General features: G+C 41.7%; 1 protein-coding gene across 1 annotated transcript in view; it reads right to left on the bottom strand.

Moving 5' to 3' along the window:
- Positions 1-4,030, bottom strand: part of DCUN1D1 (defective in cullin neddylation 1 domain containing 1) — a 35,491-nt gene extending 31,461 nt beyond the window's left edge. The window contains exon 1 of the mRNA XM_025878064.2: positions 3,915-4,030. Coding sequence (XP_025733849.1) covers positions 3,915-3,926 — 12 coding nt within the window. The 5' untranslated portion in view covers positions 3,927-4,030. The remainder of the gene's footprint in view (positions 1-3,914) is intronic.
- Between the last annotated feature and the right edge of the window lie 10,325 nt (positions 4,031-14,355).

Genomic DNA, 14,355 nt, shown 5'->3' with positions numbered 1-14,355 from the left:
TCTAGCCACGTGGGAGCCGTAACGTCCTTTAGCATGGCACAGATTCTTCCCGAACCTAAGTGTCCGCTGGGAGACCAGTGTGGTGGCCTTGGAGTTCTTGGCCAGGGGTCCTGAGGAGTCAAGGCCCAGCGCATCCAACGAGTGGCAAAAGTTGCAGTATCAACACCTACTGCTTGCTCTAAATATCCCCTCAGTTCAACCTTACTAGGATAAGTTTTGGGAAGTAACTGTGGAAGTTTTGGTTTTTTGTTGTTTTGCGCTGATGGTTGACGTCATGCCAGGTGCACTGTAGAGGCTTGACCTATTCTTGGTTCTAAGTCCGGTGAGGCTGAAGATACCAGGATTCTGAGCTAGGGTTCAACTGGACAAGAATGTGCTTACAGGGAGTTCAAAACACTGTTTGGAGTGTGGTCCCTGCCCTTAAGAAATTGAGTATCCCGTTGGAGAGATGAGACACTTACATACATGAAGGAAATAAGAAAACAGGTGATGAAGCAAACCTAATCAGAAAAATCACATCTAAGACAGAGCCAAGAGTCTGGATGTGTTCCAGAACAGAACCAACTTGAAACAACCTGTTAACACCATCCTCACCAACACCCATTTTCCCTCCAACACGGGCACAAGCTACCAGATCAACTCTGTTAACTTCAGGGCTTTGAAGTTCTTATCAAAGCCACAGAACTTTTTTGGCAACGCCCCAGGGCCACTTAACACTTTCTGGAGCCAGCCATTTATCAGGAGCTCCCAGACCTCTACTTAGACAAACCTCTGGTCACCACAGCCCCTTGGCTAGGTTCTGGGTAAATAGCTCCGTGAGGACAGGCCAGATCTGCTTCATGTAGCCAGCCTGAAGCTGGCCCACATCCCTGGATGTTCTCCAGGAATTCCCCTAGATTTGACCTGAAATATTAACTAACATCTAGGGTCTTAATGAAAAGGATTCACTGTATCTCTTTCTCCACTCTGTTACACTTAACTGAGGTAATAGCTCATGGGTTTTCTTAAGCTCTTTCTCTAATTGCCAAATCCGAAGTACAATTCTCAGTTCTCATTCTACCTAACCTCTCTCCTACATTTGAACACTTCCTCCTCGAATTTCCACTGCATCATTTTCCATGATTCCACTTTCTTCTACATTTTCCTCCTCGTTCTATGAATACTCTCCTTTGCTGACTCAGCTTTCTTTGGCTCAGAAATGTTCCCAAACCATCCCCGAATCTCTTCCGGTATACAACCTTTATCATGCTCTCACTCACATTCCCACAATGTCAGCTGCTACCTCGATCTTGAGGAGTACTGAATCTTGACTTCCAGCAGGCGTAAACACTAATTTTGGTCACGTCACAGGCCCATCAGTTTTGACAAATCCCAAACCTGATCCCCAAGCCTGCTTTTCCTCCAGTCTTTTTACCAAATCACCCAAACCAGAAGTCCAAGAGTCATCCACAACTCCTTCCACCTCAACCCTTTAATCTAATCGGTCACCAAGTCTTATCAATTTTAACTTTGAATCTCCACCCTACCCTCCATCCCCCAGCCGAGCCTTGATCATATCTCTTCTCATCAGTAACCTCTTAACTAATCTGGCCTCTACTCATTCCCCATTGCTCCAAAGTTATCTTTCTATAACACAAACCTGAATTTGTTCCTTAAAATTCTCTACAGGCCCCATAAATATGAGCCTCATGGGTGTGGCATATGAGGCTCTCTTGCCATAATCTGTCGACCATCCTTGTCATTTCCCACCACCCTCCACACAAATACACCTCAAATTTCAGTTTTGACAAGCCAAGCCTGCCATGATCCTTTGTGTCTCCTTGCTTTCTCTCATTCTGCTATCCCTGGCATTGGAGCTAATACTGATCGAGGGCTTTCCATGTGCCATGCACTGTTCTGAGCCCATGGCACACATTAACTCACATAATCCTCACCTCAGCCCTAGGAACTGTGCCCAGTGATTATACCCATTCTACAGAGGAGGAAACTAAAACACAGAAAGGTTAAATAACATGCCTAAGCTTCCTTGGCTGGTAAGCAGTAGAGCTGGGATTTAAACCCATAGAGTCTGGCTACAGACGGTTCTTTTAACCGCCACACTGTATTTCCTACCAAGACCTCATACTCAATTCAAAGACCGTCTTCTCTGTGATTATCTCCTGACCTCGTTCATTCTTGGATTCCAGCAGTTAGGCATTGTTTTTCTTTCTGCACTCATGACACCTTGTATATGCTTCTATTACACATAGGACATCGTGACATCATAGGATAGTCATTTGCCTGCATGACCACCTCCCCTGCCGGACTATGTACTCCTCCAGGTCAGAGAACCAGCTGCACACATCTTGGAGTTTTCAGTGTCAAAGCAAGTATCTGACATATATGACATAGGTATGTGCTACGTGATAATAGTTGGATAAATTAAAAGAAAGAAGATGTCTGATGTCTGTCGATTTGCCTTAAGACTATGCCTATGTTGTTTGTTATTGTAATAGAATGTCTGTCCTCTTTGGCAGATGTATGTTATACCATATGGTCAGATGGTAAATGTAGTAGCAACTGTACCCATTACTGCACTTACAAGCTACAGAACTGAATGTGAAATGGAGAATTATTACTCAGTCATCATTATTGAGAGAAACATATTTGTTAAAATTGTCCCAATCATTTTTGAAATGGAAAAGTCCTGAAGATAAAGCATGAATTACAATATTTGATCAACTAAGGAAAATTCATTAACATGTTCATGTTACTTTTTTGTCATGAGGTTTCAGATATTTAAGACTTTGAGGTCTTTTTAAGAGCAGAATTTGTAAAGATTATTTCCTAAATGACAATCTCAATACAAAATAAGAAATAAGATGGAACCATCCAGCTGAAATCTACTATCCTTATTCCCTCTGTGTGTCTCTCTCTATATAACACATATATGTGGTGTGTATACACACACACACACACACACACACATCTCTCTATATAACACACACACAAAGTACATGGATACATGTATATTCACTGTATATAGCTACATGGATAAATTAATATAGACTATTTATAGATAGTATAACTTTTCAAGGTAAAACATGCAACTATTTGAAAATGAATGTTGCCTCAGATGCTTAAAAATTCATGTTAAGATAAATATAATCGCTGATAAAATTGTTACAGTTCTGTTTAAAGAAACATGTGAAACCAAGGATTCCATACTTTTAAAATCTGTCGTTTAGCAAAGAGAAAGAGCAAAAGTAATCTGAAGAGACAGATTGCTAACATTTCTGGTAGTTCATCTAGCTAAAATTAAGCCTGCAGGGTAGCCATGTATACATAGTTACAGTTCAAAGGCACTAGTCTGGGATGCACAGCCACCACCCTCCCACACTTCACTTGGGTGGACTCAATTTTGCCCAACATTTACATAAATGTGCTTATTGAATTCAAGCCCGCCTATTTATAAATACATAGGAGTAAATGAGACTGACCAACGCAACCTATTTTAGTTTGAGTAAAACGTGGCATTTCGGTCTTATCGACCCAGAATGATAATATTTTAAAGGACTGGGCCTCCAGGGCAGGGATGGGAACTAGTGGGGCTGCAGGGAATCTAACGTGAGAGCCGTAGCCCCAGACTCGTGCCTAACTCACCGGGGGAGGGGAGGAAACGGAAGCCTTTTGGCCCTCCTTTCCCTAGTAAGCATGATCAGTGCTGCGGGAGAAATGAATGGCTGCCTAGGACTCTTTCCCCCACATTCTGCACTATTTGAATATGAATCCTTAATCAGGACAAAAGGATAAACCTTATCCTTCAGGACTGTCCTTAGAAAAATGAGCACCATTGTCCTCTTCACACAAAAGAGCCAACCGAAGGGGCACCTCTAAACAGAAAAAGGGAGTATTCCCCAGAGCCAGTCTGTCACCTCAAGGTACATGTGGATCTGTTGATTTTAGCTGCTCCACACTCATGGTAGGGGAATGGACTCGCAGTAACAGCTGAGACTGGAGGGCCAGCAGTGGGAAGCCATCTGAGACCATCACTGATGATGTCACAATGTACAATGTCCTAAGGTGTCCATTCTGGACCTTCCCGCCCCGCCCAGCTTGGTCCCTCCCACATGAGACTGCAGCTTGGTCTACGTGTCTGTCTTAGAGGGCTCTGGTCAGTTGCAGAGAGTAATCATAAAGGCTGAAATAGTTCTACAGGTAGTACAGTTGATAGTCCTCTAGAATCCAGAGTGTTCGTCCCTGGATACTTTGGATATCTTCACCAAGGCATTTACCACTGATGATGACAGAAAAAATGCTGGTATTGAATCAACACCTTGCTTTCCTGTCTTTATTCAGTGGATAGTGCAGAGGGCATGCAAATTTCTCTGGGCCTGGGTAGTCTCAATTACAAAATGAAAAGATTGGGTTGAACTGTAGTTAAGTTTCGATCAAACCCTGAGTTTGTTTGATTCCTTCCTGGTAGACAATTATGAGGTGTCCTCAAAGATCAGGAAAGTATAGCTTGTCTCATTCATTTACTCATTCATTCATTTCTAAGTGTATGAAGTACCTAAACTAGCACTGTATGGCAAATATAACACATGCTACAAATGTGAGGCACATATGAAATTTTAAATTTTCTAGTAGTGACATTTATTTTTTTTTCAAAGATCTTATTTATTTTATTTGAGAGAGAGAATGAGAGATAGAGAGCACGAGAGGGAAGAGGGTCAGAGGGAGAAGCAGGCTCCCCGCTGAGCAGGGAGCCCGATGTGGGACTCGATCCCAGGACTCCAGGATCATGATCTGAGCCGAAGGCAGTCGCTTAACCAACTGAGCCACTCAGGCGCCCTAGTAGTGACACTGAAAACGGTGAAAAGAAACAGGCTTCCCCTGTTTTGTTTTTAATATTTGACCTAAGATATCCAAAATATCAGCATAGCAACATGTACTCAATCTATTATTGAGATAGCTTACATTCTTTCAGAGCAAGTCTTTAAAATCTGATCTGTATTTTATACTTAAAGTACATCTTAGTTTGGACTAGTCACATTTCAAGTGTTTAGTTGCCACATACGGTAATGGCTACTACATCGGCCAGCACAGGAGGTCCAGACAGTGTCTGGCCTGGAAATAGAAGGTTGACAAGTGGGAGAAATAAGTACTCTTACTTCCAGGAAATAAATGAAAACAAAATAAATTGGTTATATCTATATATAACCAACAGTAGTACAAAAATATTTAGCATTGGGGAAGCTAATGTAGTTCAACTAGAAAAAAAATTTGGCAAGAAGGCAATGTGAATTCTTTAAATATATTATACAAAAATAATACATATAATCAATGAATTATTAATAACAAGTATATATGTTTATATATATGAAGTAAATGTTTTCGGTATAGATAGCAAACTAGGAAAATCACTCATATAAATTTATAAATACCTACCACACACCAATAATTGGCCTGGCCCTGACCATGTCATCCTGTTTTTTTGTTTGTTTTGTTTTTTAAAGATTTTATTTATTTATTTGACAGAGAGAGACACAGCGAGAGCAGGAACACAAGCAGGGGGAGTGGGGGAGGGAGAAGCAGGCTTCCCACCGAGCAGGGAGCCCGATGCGGGGCTCGATCCCAGGACCCTGGGATCATGACCCGAGCCGAAGGCAGACGCTTAACGACTGAGCCACCCAGGCACCCCCCATGTCATCCTGTTAAATGGGATTTGTGTATTTTTCTATCAAAACAAGATATATGAAACACTGAAACACATCTCATAGCCGCTTTAGAGTTTTGAGGGGTTTTTTTAGGGCTATACAGTAAGACGGTACCCAGTAAATAAGTACGTGCCATTTTCTCCCTTTCCGTTAAGATAGGTCACCCTTTTCAAAGACCTTATTTGGGATGGGTGGAGAGAGAAGAGTTGGTGAAAGGGAAGATTTCTGTGCAAATATTGTAGAATTTAAAATGAATTAATATCAGGGTCAGATTAGCCTACAACCCTATGAAAGAGAAAAAAAACTATGAAAATCACAAAGAAGCTCCTATTGTGAGATTATCATTTTGAAAACAAATCTACAGAAAGAGGAAGTCAATGAAGGAATCTACAAGTGAAGCCCAGATGGGTTAATGTGTTGTGAGGACCCTTCAGGACACGTGGGAAAGGAGACAATTGGGCAGAGTTCTTCAGAGAGAAAATGTGTGACACGGCCACCCTCAGCCGACCGGAAGGAAAATGTTGTGGTTGCACACCACCACTTTGAAACATAACAGTGAATTTTAGAGAATTTGAAGATGTCCCCTGATTTTGTTGACAGCCTGACCTGAAAGGGGTGGGGGGGGCCGTTGAGTGGGGAGGGAGCATGGTGGCCCAGGGTCGGGCTTGGTGGGTGAGCACTGGTGACAGCACAGTTGGCAGATCAGGTCTGGCTGGAAGGCACAGCCAGTGGGAGGGGGCAGGAGAGAGGAAGGGATTGTTTTCATTCGTGACCCACCGAGTAACAACAGAGCTGTGAAATGTGTAAGAAAATACCTCACTCAGGCTGGGCGCATAGGGCAGGGCCACACACCTTGGGTGAAGCCTCTGGCTCAGAGCCCAGGTTCTTAGTCCGCCAACCCAGAGCCAGGTGTTTGGTTGATGTTTCAGCTGAGAAGAGTCTTAAGATTTGATTCTAATCCTTCAGATGGATGATTTCTCAAAAGAAGTAATGAATAGTGTTAAGTCCCTCATGAAGTCACTGTAGTTAGGATTTTTTTCCTGAAATGTTATCTTTACATGATTTAAGATTCAGATCCCTTGTTATTATTTTTACATGTGCGTTACATTTATATACCTTACAAACTGAGGGGCAGGATCAGCTTTGAAACGTCAGAAACCGGCCTATGCGTTCCGTGAAAGAGCCACGGACTAAGACAACTGTGTTTTTTTTTTTTTAAGATTTTATTTATTTATTTGACAGAGGAGAGACACAGCGAGAGCAGGAGCACAAGCAGGGGGAGCGGGAGAGGGAGAAGCAGGTCCCTTTCCGAGTGGGGAGCCGGACGCGGGGCTCGATCCCAGGACCCTGGGATCAAGACCTGAGCCGAAGGCAGACGCTTCACGACTGAGCCACCCAGGCACCCCTAGGACAACTGTGCTCTAATCTGGCTCTCTCCAGATGACTGGGCAGATCACACCTGTCTTCTTGGAGCCTCAACTCCACTGACTGGCAAGGCTGGGTTAGATAAATTCCTGATTTCCTTCATATCTGAGCTTTCCTCAAAAGCCTAGGAGGTAAAATCGTTCTCACTCAGTCATTATTTCAACATTCGTTGAATACCTGCACATCAGCCACAGTATGAAGTACTAGAAACACAAAGAAAGAACCAGAGAGTCCTGGCATCCCTGCCTACCCACCCCAGGAACTCATGACCAAACGATGTGGAAACTGGGGGGTTGGGGGGGTGGGAAAAGGGTCTCTGACACAGCTGTACAGGTACGCATCTGGGAAGCCCGGCAGGACCGTGGGCGGCGGCGGGGGGGGGGGGGGGGCTGTGTACAGCAGGAGGGAGTGGGCTTCAATTTACCTAGATCTGTGCTGGAACCAGACTCCACCGTTTTCTTATAAAGGTGATGTTGGCCGGGAGCCCCGGTGGCTCAGTCGGTTAAGTGGCTGCCTCCGGCTCAGGTCATGATCCCAGGGTCCCGGGATCCAGCCCCACGTCGGGCTCCCTGCTCAGCGGGGAGTCTGCTTCTCCCTCTCCTCCCCGCTTGTGATCTCTGTTGCTATCTCTCTCTTTCTCAAATAAATAAGCTCTTAAAAAAAAAAAAGGTGATGTTGGCATATTTCTTAATATGAGCCCCAGTTTCTTCATCTATAAAATACCTACACCTCAGAGTATTGTGTGAAGAGTAAATGAGACCGCATAGGTAATGCTGTGGTAGGCACTTGCTCATTCTAGAAGAGGTAACATATGAGTGGCCTAAAGAATGAATACCAGTGAGTCTCAGTCTGAGGTGACTTCGTTTGTTTTCAGAAGAAAAAAGTCATTTAAAGTGATGTTTGGAAAAAAAGCAGTTCTTTCCTGTTACATTTGGATGTCTCTTTAATCAAAAGTCACCTTCATGTAGAGTATTGTGATTGTTCTTTATGCTTCATACACTGAAAAATAACCCAAATCAACCATGATCATAACAAATATTAAGGTTACATGATGAGGGAAACACTGGCTAGATAGTCAATTCCTTCCAAACACTAGATCAACACACAGATTCTTCTGACACTTGATATGGCTTTGGCATCTAGAAACACTTTGGGGGCACCTGGGTGGCTCAGTCAGTTAAACATCTGACTTCAGCTCAGGTCATTACCTCAGGGTCCCGGGATAGAGCCCTGTGTTGGGCTCCCCACTCAGCAGGGAGTCTGCTTGTCATTGTCCTCTCTCTCCCTCTGCCCCTCCCCCTGCTGTGCTCCGTCTCTCTCTCTCAGATAAATAAATAAAATCTTAAAAAAAAAATAGAAACACTTTGATCAGTAGAGCGAGCTTGACTGGTTATATATATAATTATCATATTTCTTCCCCAAATCTCAAGGGGCTATGATAAGAAGTTACAGCAATGGTCCATGACTACTCAGGAGATGTTTTTCTATCCCTCTACATTACAGTAGAGAAAAAGAAGGTGGCAACTTTCTCTTCTGTCTGTGATCAGTTGGGAAGTTTGGCTTTGAGGTACTTAGGTCTCTGGCATGCCATCTGTCTCTGCGCCTGTCTGCAATCAACAAACATTGTGAATAGAGGACCCTGCATGGGTTCTCAGATGAAACATCTATTAAATTTTGGTGGTCAAGCCGGTAGATAAGATCTAGTTTCTGTTTTAAAAATAACTTATGAAACTTCTTTCTCAAAATGAAAAACAAATAAATGCAAAAATTACAATAATGCAAATTCTATTTACCTGTCTATAGAAGCAAGGCAAATGTCAATTCCACGAGGCCAGTATTTTCCTGATGCGAAACCAAAACCTGATATCAAAGAAAATAAAACTACAGACTAATACATAAATGCAAAAACCCTTTAAAAATATTAGCAAGCTAAATCCAATAATGTACGAAAGGATTATATACCATGACCATGTACCCAGGAATGCAAAGTTGGTTTAATAGTTGAAAATCAGTTAATGTAACATATCACATTAATAGGATTAAGACAAAAACAATGCAATCAGGGACACCTGGGTGGCTCAGCTGGTTAAGCACCTGCCTTCAGCTCAGGGCATGATCTCAGGGTCCTGGGATCGAGCCCCACATCGGGTTCCTTGCTCAGCAGGGAGCCTGCTTCTCCCTCTGCCTGCTCTGCCTGCTTGTGCTTTCTTTCTCTCTCTGACAAATAAATAAATAAAACCTTAAAAAAAAAAAAAAAGAGGGCGCCTGGGTGGCTCAGTTGGTTACGTGACTGCCTTCGGCTCAGGTCATGATCCTGGAGTCCCGGGATCGAGTCCTGCATCGGGCTCCCTGCTCAGCAGGGAGTCTGCTTCTCCCTCTGACCCTCTTCCCTCTCGGGCTCTCTAGCTCTCATTCTCTCTCTCTCAAATAAATAAATAAAATCTTTAAAAAAAAAAGTGATGGAGAAAAAAAGGATTTTAAAAAAAAACAATACAATCATCTCAACAGATGCAGAAAAAGCATTTAACAAACCCTAACATCCATTCATGGTAAGAATTCTCAACAAACTAGGAATATAAGGGAAGTTCCTTACCTGATAAAGGGCATCTACAAAAAAACCCAAAACAAACAAAACAAACCTAGTGTTATTATCATACTTAACTGTGAAAGACTGAATGCTTCTCCCTATAATGGGAACAAGGCAAAGATATTTGCTCTTTCCAACTCTAATCAACCTTGAACAGAGGTTCTAGCCTACTCACTAAGAAAAAAAGTTTTAAGGTATCCAGATTAGAAAAAAGCAAAACTGTCTTTATTCTCAGATGATATTGTCCTGTACATAGAAAACTCTAAGGAGTCCCCCACCCCCTGCCCAAAGCTGCTCGAACAAAAAAATGAGTTCATCAAGGCCATTGGATACAAGATCAATATTTTAAAAATGAATTGTGTTTCTATATTCTATCAACAATCAATCTAAAATTAAGAAAATTTCACTCACAATAGGATCAAAAAATAATACTTGGGAATAAATTTAACAAAAGTGAAAGATTTGTACACTGAAAATTATAAAACATTGCTGAGAGAAATTAAAGAAGATCTAAATAAGTGGAGAAATATCCCTTGTTCATGGATTCAAAGACTCAATATTGGTAGGATGGCAAATCTCACGCAAATCGTTACAGAGATTCAGTGCAATCCCTATCAAAATCCCAGTAGGCTTTGTAGAAGTTGATGAGCTGATCCCAAGATTTATATGGAAATTCAACATCATTGGTCATTGGGGAACCGCAAATTAAAACCACAAGCTAACACTACACATCCATAAGAATGGCTATAATTAAAAAGATGGACCTTCCCAAGCTTGGGTGAACATGTAGAGAAATCTGATCTTCATGCACTGCTGATGGAAATGTAAAATGGAAACCTGGAAAATAGTTTGGCAGTTTCTTACAACTTAAAGTTACCATTTGACCCAGCAATGCACTATTAGATGTGTATCCAGAAGACATGTAGAAGAATGTTTATAGCAGCATTGTATATAATAGACAAAAACTAGAAAATATTCAAATGTTTATCAGCTGGTGAATGGATAAAGAAAATGTGGTATATCCATATAACGGAATACTATTCAGTAATAAAAAGGTGATACTGTTTGGTGCCTGTTTCCTCCTGTTCTCTTACAAATTGGAGTCTCCCTAGGTTAAAAGTCAGCTAAGAGAGTGATGTACTGGCTTCCAGCAGGATCCTTAATGTGGAAAATTCCCCAAACACAAAAAGGATTTTCAATTGCTATTGTTGGGTGTCAAAACATGACAAATATCCACTGATCTCCTCTTCAGGACCACAAATTTCTAGGGTCACAAACTTGGGACTTTGACCCAGGGCATTGAAATTTTTAATGCTGAATAAAATGGATGGGACAAGTGTACCAATGTCAAGAGCAGGCAATGCTTTGTATGTAGATCTTCTCTCTTCCCCAAACACACAAAAGCAGGCTTCGTGCACTGGCCACAGCAGCGAAATTTCTAGGCACGGCTCTGCCACTTTCCTTTCTACTCCAACCTCCTGAATCCCCTTGTTACCACTTACCAGCATTCTGAGCTCCTGAGTTAGGCACTCCAATCTGTCCTGCTCACCACTTCATTGTCCTTAAGGTCAGCTTCATTGTTGTTCCTCTGGCTCAAAAAATTCCAGTGGCCACTTATGTTGATATCATCTTAACTCTTTAGCTTAATTTTCAAAAGCTCCATACTCTGGATACAAGCTGTGATGGCATGGAATACATCTGATCTACATTTCCCAGAATTTCCTTTCTTGTATTTTTCTATTAGGGTGGGCCATTGGGAAGATTCTTGGAGATTTGGAGGGCAGAAGGGAAGCAGCCATTTTTGTGGCTCACACAGTTTGGCTAACGTGCTGATTCACCTCATTGGCATGAAGCAGCAACTAAGCCTGCAGTTTCGCTTCTTTGCCCTGGATTCTCCCTTCAGCTTCTCTAACTCCTGAGCCAGGTGTTTGTGTTTGGCTCTGTGACCTAGGGTCCTCACTTCTGCAGAACAGCCTTGACACCAAGGTCAGAGGTCACAGGAACTGACACAACTCTCAGTCCATCCTCACGGAATCCCATCTCATGCTTGTGGCTTCCAGCCCTCTCTTGATCTCCCCTGCTTCACATCCATCATCCCTTCCTGACTGCCTGTATGGTGGCTTTCAGGTTCCAACATTAGACACGGAGACAATGGCTCAGAGAGACAGCTTAACCAGCTCACACAATTGTGTAAGACCAATTCCCTGGAACCGTAGATAGACAGACAAGACAGATGATCTCATGTTTCTGCTTCTCTGTCAGGAGCACCCTTGTCCCCATCTCCCTATCTTTACCTTCCATAGGCTTCCACTTCTTTCAACATCCAGTTCCTCCATCATGCTCCTCAGCCCCTACGGCTAGAAGTGACAACCCCGTACAAATACACACACACACACACACACCTGTTCAACCCAAGCAGGCTGTTTGAAATCCCTAGAGCACTTGGCTCATTTTGCCTCTCATCTTAGGTATCTGCCCACGTCATTTTTCCTCTACTGATGACTAGACTGTACGTCCTCCAAGTCAGGGACCATGTGTCATACATTTTTAGGTCTCCTAAAGTATTGTCTGCTGGCCTAGCACTACCCCCAGTGAACTGAACTGAACCAGGCTGAACACTCAAGGGGCAGAAGAGACAGTTGGTAAGGAGACAAAGGGCTTCCAAATAGACCACTTGCTTTACCACCTGCCTGCCTGGTGAGCCCATGTCCATGTGTCAGCCTCAGGATGCCTCTCCTCTCCAGCAATAGCCAGGGACATCGGTTTTACAACAAGAAAACACAGAAGGAAAAAAATGTAAGAAAGCATATACCCAACAGATTATTTACTAGTTCACGCAATTTTATGTGTAATAACGCCTATGAATGAGAAGGGGAAAAAGTCATCTTTAAAAAAACCTATTATTTTTTTGCTACCAAGACTCTTTTATAGGAGCTCTGAATGATATAATTTAATGAGTAGAGCTATTACCCCAACTACAGTTTGCAAAGGTAGTAATACAGATCGCAGACCATTTTCACTATGTAAAAAAGCAACAGAAATGGCTTGGCTAAAGAAAAAAATAAAAGCTTTCACCTGCTAACAAACTGAAATTCTTTCCTTTTAGCTGGGGCTATTTTAGTTTAGGGTGGTAATACATATTATTCCAAGCTCATTATGAACTGCTTGTGTTCTTTGATTACTTAAAAAAAATGGAGAAGTTACTTGATGACTTGTTAATAAATACCTGTTGTTTGTTAGGGAAAAAAATTGTTTTCATGCCAAAAGTTCCTGTTGATAGAAATAATTAAGGAGAATCTAAAAGGTAAAGAGGTTGGCAACCATTAAACTGGATATTTAAATTAGAATAGATGTTAGAAACCGAGCCTTCAAAATATTAAAAATTAACTCCCTTCTCACTGATGGGATCATCCTGTCTACGATGAACCTAAAATCAAAAAATGGTAGCATCAGATTTTCTATTTAATAACAGTGACTTGGGTAATTATCATGATATACTTCAATGAATTAAGAGGGAACAATTTCAACACAGGGAATACAACAAAAGAAATGGTTCCCGAGAGTATCCCAGGTTTATACTATCACTTTCATTTTTAATTCAAAACAATTCAAATCAAAAGAAAAATGAATCTCTTTTACCTTACTTGAAAAACTGCAGAAAATTAAGCTTTTATTTTGTAATTTTCCATTTGCTTTACTGGAAGATTTTTTATTTGGCTTTTTTTGTGTGTTAGTTATATACTCTATTGATTAATTCAACCCAATGCCAAGGAAGCAGGAATTGAGATGCTGGCAGATGTTGCTGCTTCTAACAGAATATATAAGAGAAGAGCCAACCGGTTTCCACATTGTGGTTTCAATTAGAGCTTAGAATGAATAAACTCATCTAAGAGAATTCAGGATTCCACCGGCCCTGAGGAAATTCATAAGTTGAATCATTTCTGTTTTATTCCCAAATAAACATAGATTTTGAAGTTCAACCAGGGGTCAAAGTAAGCCCGATTTCTCACTAACCAAGTTTCTTTGTCAACATCTCCCTTCCAGGTAGGGGTCTCTGAGTAATGCAGGGCATACACTGTGAGCTGACCAGGCTGACCGGAAGAGTCAGGGAGAGGCCCGGGAAGAAAGGCCAGGCAGGCTGGCTGGGTAGGATATGAAGGTTGAGAGAGTATAATGTGCTGTGTATGGTAGATCATTGAGGCTCCAGTCATATTTAGTGCTTTGATTTCACAGTCCGGGGAAAGCTAAATACGGTGTAATAATTTATAAAAGTTTTTAAATATATACAAAAGTAGACAAAATCACCCAAATGTACCCATCCCCCAACTTCTACAACTATCAACTCAAGGCCAGCCTTGTCTCATCTATACCCCATCCATTCCCATGGCCTGCATAATTTTGATGCAAATCTCATATATAATACATTTTATTCGTATGTATTTCCATATCTCTAAAAGAAGGGGATTTTAGGGAAAAAAAAGATACAATACCATTAGCTCACTTAAAAAAGTAACCATAATTCCTCAAGATCTTCAAGTATCCAGTTTGTGTTTACATTTCCCAGGAGTGTCATATATATTTTTTAAGAACATAAACTTTACTTAGAAGGTTAATTGACTCAGGTTTATGTTCCTGATTTCCTAA

Source organism: Callorhinus ursinus, unplaced genomic scaffold, assembly GCF_003265705.2.
Source record: "Callorhinus ursinus isolate GAN/ISIS: 27379988/994484 unplaced genomic scaffold, GSC_fseal_2.0 scaffold1, whole genome shotgun sequence".
Taxonomy (NCBI): domain Eukaryota; kingdom Metazoa; phylum Chordata; class Mammalia; order Carnivora; family Otariidae; genus Callorhinus; species Callorhinus ursinus.
The sequence above is the reverse complement of the archived record's forward strand: the minus strand, read 5'-3'. Positions and strand labels throughout refer to the sequence as shown.